This window comes from Elephantulus edwardii, unplaced genomic scaffold (assembly GCF_000299155.1).
Source record: "Elephantulus edwardii isolate Elephantulus edwardi_28Jun2011 unplaced genomic scaffold, EleEdw1.0 scaffold00077, whole genome shotgun sequence".
NCBI lineage: Eukaryota > Metazoa > Chordata > Mammalia > Macroscelidea > Macroscelididae > Elephantulus > Elephantulus edwardii.
In genome coordinates, this window is record NW_006399827.1 from 454860 (window position 1) to 468616 (window position 13757).

Consider the following 13757-nt stretch of genomic DNA (forward strand, 5'->3'; position numbering starts at 1 on the left):
GTGACTTAGAAATCCTGCTCCCATTGGGGTGAGACTGAGAAAAATTGGATAAATTATGTATACTGCATTGAAACAGATGAGGGAGAGAACTGTTTAAAAGCGATATATGATTGGGTATTATGGTTATGACAAGAGTCCAGAATGAAGGTTGCATAGTGGACTATACTAAGAGACAGGTGGGGATTGTATGCCAATGAAGGAATTTTTCTTTTACTTTTCAAAGAGGAGAGTGAACTGTGGGTGGGGGGAGAGGAGGGCAGGGAGAAAAATGCAATAATGAATGAGTGGAAACCCAAAATCTCTGTAAACATTCACTAAAATTAATAATTTTTTTAAGGAGAGCTCTGGTGGCCTAGTGGCAAGAAGCTGCACTGCAATCTCAGAGATATGTGGTTCGAATTCACCAGATGCTCTGCCAGGGAATGAGAGGCAATCTCCTCCTGTACCAGTCAGATCTGATTTGACAGTACAGACACACACAAAATAATAAAATAAAAATAAATTTTTAAAAATTTAAAAAAATCCTGCTCCCAGAAGGCCTTTACAGGCTCCAAGATGGTGGGAAAAGGGAATCTAAGGTGTATGCATTGCCTTGTGGGATGCTGCATTGTGCTCAATAGTGAAAAATTTTGAGACACTTAATGTCCATCAATAAAACAATGGCCATCTATTAGAGGTATAACCCAATGGCCTGATCAAGGAACATTATTCAACACTGAAAAGGAGTATGTCAGTCTTGTAAGGTCTATGTGATGTAAATAGTGTGTATCTGACTACTAACTCAAAAGTTTGCAGTTTGAATCCACTTAGGCCATGCAAGAAAGGCCTGGCAAACTACATAAAGGTTACAGCCAAGAAATCCTTATGGATTAAGACATGGACTCCGAGTTGACATCAACTCACCAACAATGTGTTAGTCCTTTCAATAGCATGTGAGTAAATCTTTGAGAAATGCTCTTGAGTGAATGAAATGCATTGATGAACAGTATGGATTATGTGATACCATTCGTGAAAAAAAGGAAAGCAAATACCATATATTTCCCACAGACCCTTATGTATAAGTGAATGTAAAGCAAAAGGTTTGGAAGAATGAACACCAAAAACTACAAAGTTTATACATAAGTAATGAAGGAAGGAGACTGGGATAAGGCTAGTCTCATAACCTAAAGGGAGCTTTAATCTTGTCTGCAGTATTTTGATTTTATGCTGAATACATCAATAGCCTATCTAGTTTGAATTACATAATTAAAATTTAAAAATATTAAAGAAAGAGAGAAAACAAGGCTTATGGGCTGGAACAATCGGCAGGTTTGAGGAGTCTCTCTCCCTGCCCTGCCCACCCATCAGGCCCTCCAACTTCTATATCCTGCACGTATGCCTCCTTTTCTCCAACCACACACAGGAAGTCTAGTTGAAATCTCAACTGAAATGTGTCCTAAACAGCATTAAGCATTAAGAAAGAAGGAGCTGTTTTGCAAGCAGCAGGAGAACCCGTTATCCCACAGGCAGTTGGACTTCACCCTGGGGTTGGGATGTTTGAGAAAGGTCCCTGGAACAAGTAGGGTGTGTGTGTGTGTGTGTGTGTGTCTGGTGTCTCTTAGATGTGGTGGTTTTAGCAGTGCCCTCTAGAGGTCACCTATAGGATGAGGCACTGGAGGGTAACTTGTATGACCTGCTTTGTTTAGAATATATCCTTTCCTTTCAGAGCCAAGTTCACAAAGAGTCACTGTCCATGGTAACAAAAAGCATGTCATTGAAGAAGAGGGTTGAATGGATGGTCTCTCTTAGGGCCTATGAGCTCCTTCTCTCAGCATGTGACAGGCACACCAGGGAGATGTCTCAGGTGCAATGATTTCTTATGTTCTTTGGGCAAGATGTGGTCCAGTCAAAGGAGACAGGGTGAGTGGCAAGGAAGTAGCTGAAGGTGGGAGGTATGGCTAGATCAAGGCATGGGATCAGGACATGGGAGCCAAGGCTCTCAAGCACCTAGGAAGATGGACAGTCTTGTAAGTCCTAGAGTACTCACTTTACCTGAGGACAAAAGCCCCTCTGTCAGTTTTTCTCAAGAAGAAACTGTCCCCTCTTCTAATTCAGAATCACCCTAAAGTTTAGTTTAAATCCTCCCAGTTGCTCAGATCTCATCCCATAGAGGCCCTAGGCTTCTTCACCCAACTGACCACTAACCACAACCCTCTCCTGTTTCCTCAGTCCAAAAGCAAAGGGCAGAGATGTGGAGAGAGCTAAAAGCCAAGAAGGGGAAGAGAGAGGAAGTGACCTTGGTCCTGAGCCTCCAGCCCTCAGGATCCTCCTTCCTGCGAAGCTCAACGGTCACCAGCCAGGTTTCCTGTCCCTTGAGTCTTGACAAGGCTGTGGCCACCCACTGGGGTTGACCCCTGGGACAGGCTGCTGGTGGGATGGCCTCCTGAAGCTGATCAGGTCATCAGTCCTCCAGCTCGCCCCTCCCCCGAAGCAGGGTAATTTAATTTCTCATCTTTCTTTAGGATGACGATTGGCCCTTTCAAAGGGATCTTGGAAGCTTAATGTATCCAGATATTGGGAGGAGGGTTAGCTAGCTGTACCCACTAATGACAGCCCTGGTCTAGGCACACAACGGGGAGCTGAGAATACCTGAATTGGGGGTACTAAGTTGAAAGGTCAGGAACAACCCTGTCCCCTCCTTGTCTTCTTTCTGGTCTCACATCAAGGGTACCCCAGTCCTAGTTGTTGCTGTTATACACCATTGCATTACTTTTCTATTCATAGAGATCCCTTGTGACGGAGTAGAACTGCCCCTACTCCCCACAGGGTTTTGGGGGAGGAGGATGCATTCTTCCTGGGCCACCCGCCCCCTGCCCTGCCCCCTCTCCAGGGTGGAAGGACATAAAAGCCCAGACTCAGTGAAGTGGTATCATCAATGCCAGGTGAGCTTTGGAGGCACGGCCCTCGGAGCTGCGTGATTGCAGCTGGTGAGGGTGGGCGGCACTGTGGACCTCTCTCTAGGACGCATGGGTTTCAGGGATAGACAGGGCTGATGAGGTGGGGCTTGGGTGGGGAGAGAGTGGTGCAGGAGAAGAGGGGTGCTGGGGATCTGAGCACTGACAGGGCTGGGGGCTCCTTGCAGAAATGAAGCTGCTCCTGGCCCTGACAGGACTCCTGGCCATCTTCTCACACTCTGAGGGCACCACTTCAGGTAACAACTCAGACAGGAGGCAGGAGGTTGCTGTTGGGATACTTCTGACTCCCAGGGGCTCCTTTTTGTGGTCTGGATAGGGGGCTTGGGGATCCACCCTTACCTTGTGACCCCTGCTCTGGGCAGCTCCCCTGGGAGAGGTGGAGACCTCAGTGGTGCTGACCTGCATGGAGGAAGCCAAGCGTCTAGTGGACAAAGCTTACAAGGAACGACGGGAAAGGTGGGGACAGTTCTGGGCAAGGATGCTCTTGGGCCTCTTGGAGCAGGAAAGGCAGTGAGGAGATTATCAGTTCTTGTTTCTGAATGTGGGAACATCTTCAAAACCATCCTCCCCCCGGCCTTGCCTGTGTCTCACCCTACACTCAGAGCCTATCTAGAAAGAAAAGCCCTCCTCCCGCCTGCGTCTGGGTGATGCGGCTCCAGGCCCGTGGTCCAGCTTCCACCGGGGATATGTCTGTGCTGTGTCATGTGTTCATCTTCTGGGCTGGGTTCACTCAGCGCCTGTTCACCACTTCTCCAGCCCTCACCCTCCCTTCTCCAAATAGCATCAAGGAGCGCCTTCGCCAGGGCTTGGCCAGCCCCATGGAGCTCCTGTCCTACTTCAAGCAGCCAGTGGCGGCCACCAGGACAGCTGTAAGGGCCGCAGACTATATGCACGTGGCCCTAGGTCTGCTGGAGCAGAAGCTTCAGCCTCAGCTGCGGAGACCCTTCAATGTCACTGGTACTGGTGCCCCTCCCACAACAGCTTCCTGTGTGACCCCAGTCACCCCCCCCCCCATCTCCTCCCTCTAGGAAGTGTCAGGGGCTTCCGAGCATCCCTTCCACGTCCTCAGACTGGATCCCCACCCAGTGTCTCTGAGGTCTTCCAGCTTCATAGAGCATGGGCTGGGAGGGTTGCCCTCAGCAGTCACCTCCCTCCACCCCCTCACCCCTCTCCGGGCAGATGTGCTGACTCCGTCCCAGCTGAGTCTGCTGTCCAAGTCCAGCGGTTGCGCCTATCAGAACGTGGGGGCGGCGTGCCCTGAGAAGGACAAGTATCGCACTATCACAGGGAAGTGCAACAACAGGTGCGGCCGTCTTGGGGAGACGCGGGAGTCCAAGGTGGGCCGGTGTCACCTGGTGCTCAGCGCCCTGTCCCCTCCGCAGGCGCAGCCCCACGCTGGGGGCCTCCAACCGCGCCTTCGCGCGCTGGCTGCCGGCCGAGTACGAGGACGGCTTCTCGCTGCCCTACGGCTGGACGGCCGGGGTCAAGCGCGATGGCTTCCCGGTGCCCCTGGTGAGCGCTGTCGGGCGGTGGGCGCGAGGCTCATCCCCAGGTCCCCAGGCCCCCGACCCTTCCGCCTGATGAGGCTCTGTGCCCCCTGCAGGCTCGCGCCGTCTCCAACGCGATCGTGCGCTTCCCCACGGAGCAGCTGACCCCGGACCAAGACCGCTCGCTCATGTTCATGCAGTGGGGCCAGTTCATCGACCACGACCTCGACTTTACGCCCGAGCCCGCTGCCAGGGTCACCTTCATCTCTGGCCTCAACTGTGAGACCAGCTGCCTGCAGCAGCCGCCCTGCTTCCCGCTCAAGGTGCTGCGTCCTTCCGGCCACGGCGCAGCCCGGGCGGGAGGGGGTGGGCGTGGAGCCCGAGTTGCCCAAGTTTCCTTCCTCAGCCTCGGTGGGCAAGTGTAGCTCCGCCCACTTACCTTCTCATGTCACTGTTAATGCCTTTCTCTCCCTACAAGCCCCCCACTGCTCCTCTGAGCAGGCCAGCCAGGAATTCCCTTCTGTTACTTTTCCTCCCAGGGATGGTTTTTATCTATTGAGCTGCAGGCTTATGATTAGACTGGAGAGAGCCTCTTCCGAGGGTTCCTCCAAACTCTGAGCGTTGGTGCCCTGGTGTCCAGCGGTTTCCTGCCTTGAAGAAGTGCCTCACTCCCTCGGAACAGAGCCCAGGGGGCTCAGGGTTTTGGGGTCGCTAGGAGTGGTTGGTTTGAAGCACATGCTGGGGAGGGAGGGAGAGATAAAAAGCAGAGGAGAGGAAGGGGATGAGAGTGAAGCCGGGAGATAACAGGGAGAAGGAGGAAGAGGGAAAGGAAAATGACAAGAAGGCAGAGCGAGACCTTGACAAGACCAAGCCTAGGAAAGAAGAGGGAGGGGGACACAGAGGAGCAGGGAGAGAAAAGGAAAGTGCAGTGAGGAGGGGACAGGGTGGGAGGGCCACAAGCCCTGTTCAGTGTTCTGACATCAACCCTGAAGCTAAGAGGTACCTGCTGGGGGACCCCCCAGGCAGTGATCATGTGGGGGGCCTTCGAGAGGCCTCTAGACAGGCCAGAGATCCTGAGGGCCCCTTTGGCATTTGAGTCTCTCGGTCTGGATTCCAGGGCTACGTCCCAAGTGGGATCAAAGTCTTCAAGAGGATGGTCAGGGAGAGGGGTCACCCTTGTCACTGTGCCAGCCTTTGGTAAGCAGCCGGACCTCTCTCTGTGACATAGATCCCACCCAATGACCCCCGGATCAAGAATCAGCGTGATTGCATCCCCTTCTTCCGCTCATGTCCAGCCTGCACTGAGAGCAACATCACCATCCGAAACCAGATCAACGCGCTCACCTCCTTTTTGGACGGCAGCATGGTATACGGAAGTGAGGATCCCTTGGCCAGGGACCTCCGAAACCTGACCAACCAGCTGGGGCTCCTGAAGGTCAATAGCCGCTTCAGGGACAATGGCCGGGCCTTGCTACCCTTCGACAACCTGCATGACGATCCCTGCCTTCTGACCAACCGTTCTGTGCGCATCCCCTGCTTCCTAGCAGGTCAGCTGCAGTGGGGGACATGGAGTGATCCAGGGGGTCTGCTGTGCTGGGAACACGGCCAGCTTGCTTTTGAGAGGCTTGTAGGTTTGCATTTAGAAAGACTATCTTCACCAACTTCACAATACTAATCTGTTGCCTTGGTGATGAGGTGGATGGAGCCAGAAAGGCCAAAAAAAAAAAAAAAAAAGAAAGAAAAAAGAAAAAGCCCAAGGGAGAGACATAGGGATGGCTGAGGAGCCTCTGCTCATCTGTCCACCTCTTTCTTTCTCTTTGTTTCCCACCCTTTGGGCTCTGGAGGAGAGGATGATGGAGTCCTTCAGGGACAGGGAGCAATATGATCCTATCACCTTCTGTAGCTGTGCTATCCAAGAGTGTAGCCCTTAGCACTACATAGCTATTTTAATTGAGATAAAATTAAATTAAAAAAAACTCATTCCTTATCTGCACTAACCACATTTCAAGTACTCAGTGGGTTCATATGGCTATGGTTACCCTTTGGGGCAGCACAGGATACTTTCATCATTGTAGGAGGTTCTGCTGGACAGCACTGTTCTGGAATATCATTCCCCACCCATACTGATTAACCTTAAGAGGGAGGATGGGATTTTAATTTAAAGAACCATCCACTCAGGATGTGGTTGAGAGGATAATGGTCAAGCTTCAAGCTTTTCCAGTGGCTTCAAATATAAACCCAACAGAGGTTCTTCTCTCTGGTCACTGTCCCCACTTAACCATGGGAAGAGAATGAAGGACAGTGCCAGTCAGGGGGATTATCAGGGACAGTGCCAGGGGGAATGTTCTGCCAAGGGACTGAGTTCCTCTGGTCTGTCTCCAGCTCGGTGTTGAAGAGGCACATTCCAGGTCTAGATCTGTGTGGCCCTGGATGTTTATGATTAGAGAAGCTGCTCTCAGAGAGGTTCCTTTTCCACACCTCTAGAGCTGACCAGGGCATTTTGTCCTTTTGAAGTGGGCCTTTCCCTCTGGCCCCACAAAGGGTACTCTAGGGGAAGACTAGGGGGGTCAGAAATCTTAATTTAGTTTTAATAAGGCCTCAATGGTGGATCCCCAATGTTCTATGCCTCCTCCCATTACTCCAGAGCAGATTGCAATTAACATGTGGTTGGAGCAGAGATGGAAATGCTGACCAGATGGTTGTGGTTTTCTAGAGTCCTGTGTTGAGAAGGGTTCTGAGTTGCATCTAGTTTTATCAAGAGATAATGATGCACTTGACATGAACATGGAGACAAGGAGGAAGATCCTTCATGGGTTGTATCTTCATGTTAATTTACACTGTGTTAAGTCCTGTGTGTTTACATGTGTGCTGGGCAAGAGTTTAGCTACAAAAAGGCACAAGCCCATGGTCCTTGTTCTCAAGGACCTCCCAGTCTCAGGTATGGGATGATGGCAAGTCCTTTGTGAGATGTGAGTCCTCAGATGGACATTTCCAACTCACAGTGACGCTAAACAGAAGAAGCTGTCATAGCAGACGAGGGCAGTTCCTCAGACAGCGTGGTATGGGGTAGGTGCGTGGAGAGGAAGGGTGAGAAAGGGGAGTGCTTTAGGCCTTGACAGGAGAGAGAATTTCAGTGGGGCAAATCCTCCCTGGGATGGAAGTCTTAGGAAGCCCCTTGGCTTTTGCTTCTCCCAGGGGATACTCGCTCGAGTGAGATGCCTGAGCTCACCTCCATGCACACCCTTTTTGTTCGGGAGCACAACCGGCTGGCTACACAGCTCAAGCGCCTGAACCCCCGCTGGAGTGGGGAGCAGCTGTACCAGGAAGCTCGGAAGATCGTGGGTGCCATGATCCAGGTAGGCAGTCCTGGGTATTGGTGATGGGGGGTGGGCAGGAAAGAGGGGCACAGAGCTAGAATCCAGACTGGCTTCTGCAGTGTTGTAGTGATGTGACCTTGAGTAAGTTACTCAAGCCTTTTGACCCGAGTTTCTTGAGCCATAATGCTGAAAAGACGGAAGGACATGTAAAAAAAAAAAACTCGGCAGGTGTCACGTTCCTGCCAAAGATTCCTTCCCTTCCCTCTCCTTCTCCTTAGGCTTCTTTCTCATCTTTCCCATGGGTGCAGGAATGGTGTCTGAGGGTTTAATGGTAGGTCTAAAATGCCTGCCTCATAGTAGCTGTTCCGTAAATGCTTTTTGAATACCTGAGTTGATACCCACTCATGGGACCCTTTATCAGTTTCCTGAGGCTAAAAATCTTTAGGGGAGACTGCCTCATCCTTTCCCCTTTGAATGGCTGGTGGATTTGGACCACTGGCCTTTCAGTTAGGAGCCCAGCATATGACATGCTACTACACTCTCAGGTCTCTTTATAATTTTCCTTTGAGGACCTGAGGCTCAGAACTGGCCCCATTCACACAACCTTGTTCATGCAGCGAGCAGTAGCACTCCGCTCCGTTTATGTTCCCCCACAGCACCCTGCTCAGGGGGGATCTGGGGGAGGCAATTCCTTGGTCATAGCCAGTTGGAAGGATCCCCCCAATCTGAGATTGAGCAGGGAGGCATGAGTGGAGAGACCACTTTTACTCTGACAATCTTTTCCTTTAGATCATCACTTACAGGGACTACTTGCCCCTGGTACTGGGGCCAGACGCCATGAAGAAATACCTACCCCAATACCGACGCTACAACGATTCGGTGGATCCCCGCATCGCCAACGTCTTCACCAATGCCTTCCGCTATGGCCACACCCTCATCCAACCCTTCATGTTCCGCCTGAACAATCGCTACCAGCGCATCAGCCGTGTTCCACTTAGTGAGGTCTTTTTTGCCAGCTGGAGGGTAGTGCTGGAAGGTGAGCCCACCCCGGGCCAAGGGGAAGGACTGGCATCTGGGAGTAGGATGGGTGTCCTTGGCCACAGGGAGCAGATTGGGGAGAACTCCACTTTCCTTCCATCTTTATGGGTCTGATCTGACTTCTAGTCTGTCCACATGACTCTGTTTTTTCACCAAATAATAAAGGCCTCTTTGAGGTTGATTATGAGGAAGGGACCTCTCAGAACATACTTTCAATCTGTTGCTGTGAATTGTAGACAATTTGATGGCACCTAACAACTGTGAGGGTAGGGATAGAGATGCCGCTTACCAGGAACTTCTTTCTTCCCGGGCTGTGTTTCCATGACCCAAGAGTTCAGCTGCTGGGGGCATCCCAACTCTGCAGGTCTGAATGGCCTCATGCCCTGAGACCTTGATGCCCACGGCTTGTGCGTTGCCAGTGAAGGCTTGTCCATGGGGGAGACTTCTTGGCACCAGGAGCTGCATGTGTCTAGGCCTCTTCTCCATCCTGACTTAATCTTGCCTCCAGCCAGAGCTCCAAGACTAAACTAACCTTGCCTCTCCAGGTGGCATTGACCCTATCCTGCGGGGCCTCATGGCCACCCCTGCCAAGCTGAATCGCCAGAACCAAATCGTGGTGGATGAGATCCGGGAGCGGTTGTTCAAGCAGGTCATGAGGATTGGGCTGGACCTTCCCGCTCTGAACATGCAGCGCAGCCGGGACCATGGCCTCCCAGGTCAGGGGTGGGGAGGCCCCCCTCTCTACTCATCCAACCATCTCTCCGCCCTGTAACCACATGACTGGGGAAATGGGATTACCTACTGGGCTCTTAACTTCTTTTCCCACCCTAGAGTTCCTGTCCTCCATGGTGCCTGCTGCTGTCCCAAGCTTTCCCCTTACCCCAGCAGAATGAAGTGAGGCCTCTACCTCTCCCTGGGCCCATTAGGTCACCTATCAGCTCCTGGCCTCTTTCTCATGCTGTGACCCTTCACTTGTGGTATCATAACACCAACAACAGGCCCCACTCCTCACAGTCTGAAAATCTATCTCCATAGTTTTTTTCTTTGTTTTACATGGAATCATTTTATTCACAAAGAAACAGGCTGGGCGAGATTCCAAACCTATTCTGGTTCTCCAAGCCAAGCCAGAGCTGGAACTTGAACCCAGATTGGCATGAGACCCAGACCTGTGCTGCCTCCTGGGACAGCCTGTATTGCTGAGCCCTCCAGACACACCCCATCTCTCAGATTGGAGACAACTCTATTGGGTTGCTCCAGAGTGAGGCAATGAGAAGTCCCTATTCTTGGACCTGATGGGAGTTAACACAATTTAGGGTTTAACTTAGAATGAGAGGTCCAGAGGATGGGAGAGAGGGTCCTAGAGAGGCTCAGCTGCTACCTTTGACCCAAGGGAAAGATTCGGGGTTCCTTAAAGGTTTATAGCTTAGGATAAGTCTTTCTGTGATGCCCTTACTCACATGTATGGCCTTAGTATGTGGGAAAGGTAGACTTTCAGAGCTGATGGTATATGTGCATCTCTTCAGATGTCCCCAGCAAACCTCTTATTTTGCTACAGAGGCACCTCTCCACGACCACCACCACCTTTCCCCCTCTCCACAGGGTACAATGCCTGGAGGCGCTTCTGTGGGCTCACACAACCCAGCACGGTGGGCGAGCTGGGCACAGTGATGAAGAACCTGGACCTGGCACAGAAGCTGATGGCCCAGTACGGCACGCCCAACAACATCGACATCTGGATGGGCGGCGTGGCCGAGCCGCTGCAGCCCAAAGGCCGCGTGGGTCCACTCCTCGCCTGCCTCATCGGAACCCAGTTCAGGAAGCTCCGAGATGGTGACAGGTAAGGAGGTGGCTCAGGCTAGCCCTGAACGCCTGGAGACTCCTGCCCTCCTCTTGTCAAATGAATCCCTGATGTTCTAAGGCCATGCCTAACATGTCCTGCGCTTGTTGGGACTGTGGCAAGGAGAGACCTAGGCCATTGGTTGTGAGGAGGGATGATCGAAGCAGTGCCGCTGTTAACTACCATGATAGTTCGAGCCTTACTTGGCCACCAGCAACATCTAACCGTGATCCTGATATGTATCCACTCTAGATCTCATCTAGTCTGTACTGTACCATTCAGATACTTAGGGAAAGGTGTTCCTCTCTATTTGAACAAACTAGGAGCCATGTCCAGTTTCCCCTGACCTCAGTCTACCTCTGTCCACAGGCAGGGCCCAGGGCTTGGTGAGCCAGTATGTGACCGGGGCATCAGTGGGGCTGGAGACCGCTGGGGTGGGGGGCTGGGGGAGCCGGGAGGAGGCACCTGTGCTTCCCTCCGCACTGGGAATGGGGTTCCACTTGTTTGAGGGCCCTTGGCTGACAGGGTGGGCAGGCATCTGTCTGCTCTCTTCCTGTGTCCAGAAAGCAATTCAAACCAATTGATGCCAACCCAGCCTAGGCCACCCTAATGTCCCTGGTGTCCCTGTGCAGGTTTTGGTGGGAGAACCAGGGTGTATTCAGCACGCAGCAGCGGCGGGCACTGGCCAAGATCTCCTTGCCCCGCATCATCTGTGACAACACGGGCATCACCACCGTGTCCAAGAACAATATCTTTAAGTCTAACACCTTCCCTCGGGACTTTGTCAACTGCAGCACACTCCCTGCACTGGACCTGGCTTCCTGGAGGAGCGGGTCCTAGGGGCTGGATGACAGATGCAGCGTGTGGGGTGTGCATGCCTGGGCTGGCCTGCTTGGAACGTAGAGAACTCCTGCCCCAAAGGCAGAGCTCTTTCCTGTTCTAGGTGTCAGCTAAGAAACACGGTTGACCGGATGCGGATTCCCGCGGGAGTGTGCATGTCATGTTCTAGATTAGCATTTCACGTGTGCGTGTTGTTTTGTGTTTGGGGTACTGTGTATAATGTGTGGTTTACAGGAGTGTGTGCTTGCTGATTTATGTGTGCTTGACTGCTCACTGAAAGGCTGCTGGTTCGAGTCTGTCCAGGAATGCATTGGAAGGAGAGCCTGATGATTTCCTTCTGGAAAAAAAAATCAGCCACTGAAAACCCTGTACAGCAGTTTGACTCTAGGTGTCTATGGTGACTCACGTGAGGTCGCAATAAGTTGGGATCAACTCTATGACAACTGGCTAGTTTCCCCCTTAACAAGCCCCTGCTATGTGCCAGGCACAGTGCTAGGCACAGGAAATGTACTCAGGTGGGACAGACATCGTTTGTGCCTCCTGGGGCTTATACCAAGACTTTCCTGACTTTGAGAAGTGAACAAGTGACCCCTGGGAAGAGATCTGTTAACAGTTGGTCTGTGTGACGGCCACGTTAGTCCGGGAACTGGACTCAACTGCAGCCTCCCTTTTCTCCCCTGTCCTGCTCCTGTGCTTCCCCACAGGAAGTCTGCCTAGAGAGGGACTGGGGCCCCCAGCCCTTCTGTACCATTTGTTCCTGCCTGATGTTTCTGACAATAAAGCACTGTTGATTAGGTTCTTCTCTTTGTTGTATCTGCAGTGGGACTGGAGCCTCAGCAGGAGGCTCCCACTGGGTTCTGACTTGTGCCTCTGTGGTTTGTACTTCACAGCCCCGTGTAGCCTGGAGGGCCACTTTGGCTATTCTATAGGTGGAGGACAGTCGGTTTCTAGAAGCTTAATGGCCAAGCCAAGCTGAGCAAACCACCTAGCCTCACTCTTGGTCTCTAACACCCTGGAAAACAGACACTGTGGTCACTGAACCCTTATGTTCATTCTTTGCTCTGGGAAACATTTGCTACATACTCACTCTATGTCAAGCCTTGTGCCCCACAGGAAGCCAAGGGAACAAGATGCCATCCAGTTCACAGGCCAGGGGGAGAAGAAGAAGGGGTGTGGTGAACAGGCAGACATTCCTCAGGCAGCAAGACACCTGCAGCTCAGATAAGACTCCTGGTGACTCTGTCTTCATATGGCCAGGTCCCCAGAGGAGGGACAGTGATTACTCGGCTAAGGGGAAGGACAAGGCTGTATCTGAGGCCATATCATAGTCTTGCCTGGAGCCTGGCTTCTCTCTCTCGTTCCAGAGAGGCCAACTGCTATGGAAGTTCTGTAGGATAATGGGGTGTAGTGCTGGGCCGTAGGTGATGCTAGCACCTTACCTTGGCGAGAATCGGGACAAACATTTTCTACCTTTATTTCATTAGTGAGGAGAGAGGTGCTCAGAAAGATTGTGTCATTTGAGACCCTGAAGAAGTGGGTGCTTGAGCCAGGGCCATAGCCCGGGTCTGCTGGCTCCTAGATTCTTCCTACAGGCTGACTAAGTGTCAGGGTGACCCATCAGTCTGAGGTCGATAGGTCTCAGCCTGGCTGAGCATAACCAGAGGGCTATTTAAAAAGAGGAACATATGATATATGCTGAACGTCAGTCCAAGGAACATTCCGGAGCTGCCCCTTTGAAAAGAGTGCTGATGGTGCAATAGTTGTGTTCAGTGGCTAACAGAAAGGCTGGTGATTTGAAGCTGCCATCTATTCCATGGGAGGAAGATGTGGCGCCCGCCTCCCTGAAGAGCACAGCTTTGGAAACCATGGCCAGGTCTACTCTGCCGTGGGGCCATAATGGGTTGGAAGCAACTCTATGGTAATGGGTTTGGTTTCATAATGGGTTTGGTTTCATAATGGGTTTGGTTTCATATTTTCCAGACTCCTTCAGAGGCCAAGGAGTATTCTGGGAGAATATTCCCTAGAAGGGCTGTGGGAAAGGAATTTAATTTTGGCTAAAGTGGAATCCAGATTTTCCTTCTTATTTTATCTCTTGACACCATCACCTGTAGTCAATCCCACCTAAGGCCCCTCTGATGGTACTCCAGGCCATTTCTACTCCCCTCTTTGAGAACTCTGTGATATCCCACCAAGCCACACTCTCTCACACACAGTATGTCACATGCGTGCGCACGCGTGTGTGCATGCACACACACACACACACACACACACACACACACACACA

At 51.8% G+C, this 13757-nt stretch overlaps 1 protein-coding gene across 1 annotated transcript; it reads left to right on the forward strand.

Annotated features, from left to right (window-relative positions):
* The first annotated feature begins 3114 nt into the window (after positions 1-3114).
* Positions 3115-11473, forward strand: MPO (myeloperoxidase). Its single transcript, XM_006889448.1, has 12 exons — positions 3115-3190; positions 3317-3410; positions 3736-3911; positions 4134-4257; positions 4337-4466; positions 4558-4764; positions 5670-5988; positions 7637-7797; positions 8548-8794; positions 9342-9512; positions 10396-10633; positions 11266-11473. The coding sequence occupies exons 1-12, from the start codon at positions 3124-3126 to the stop codon at positions 11471-11473; spliced, it is 2142 nt and encodes a 713-aa protein (XP_006889510.1). The 5' UTR covers positions 3115-3123.
* The last annotated feature ends 2284 nt before the right edge of the window (positions 11474-13757 follow it).

What these genes read in the sequence shown, in the direction of transcription:
- MPO (XM_006889448.1), top strand. Translation starts at nt 3,124, where the DNA reads ATGAAGCTGCTCCTGGCCCTGACAGGACTCCTGGCCATCTTCTCACAC. An exon ending in TCGTGGGTGCCATGATCCAG is followed by an intron (nt 7,798 to 8,547) that starts GTAGGCAGTCCT and finishes CTTTTCCTTTAG; the next exon opens with ATCATCACTTACAGGGACTA. An exon ending in CTGGAGGGTAGTGCTGGAAG is followed by an intron (nt 8,795 to 9,341) that starts GTGAGCCCACCC and finishes TTGCCTCTCCAG; the next exon opens with GTGGCATTGACCCTATCCTG.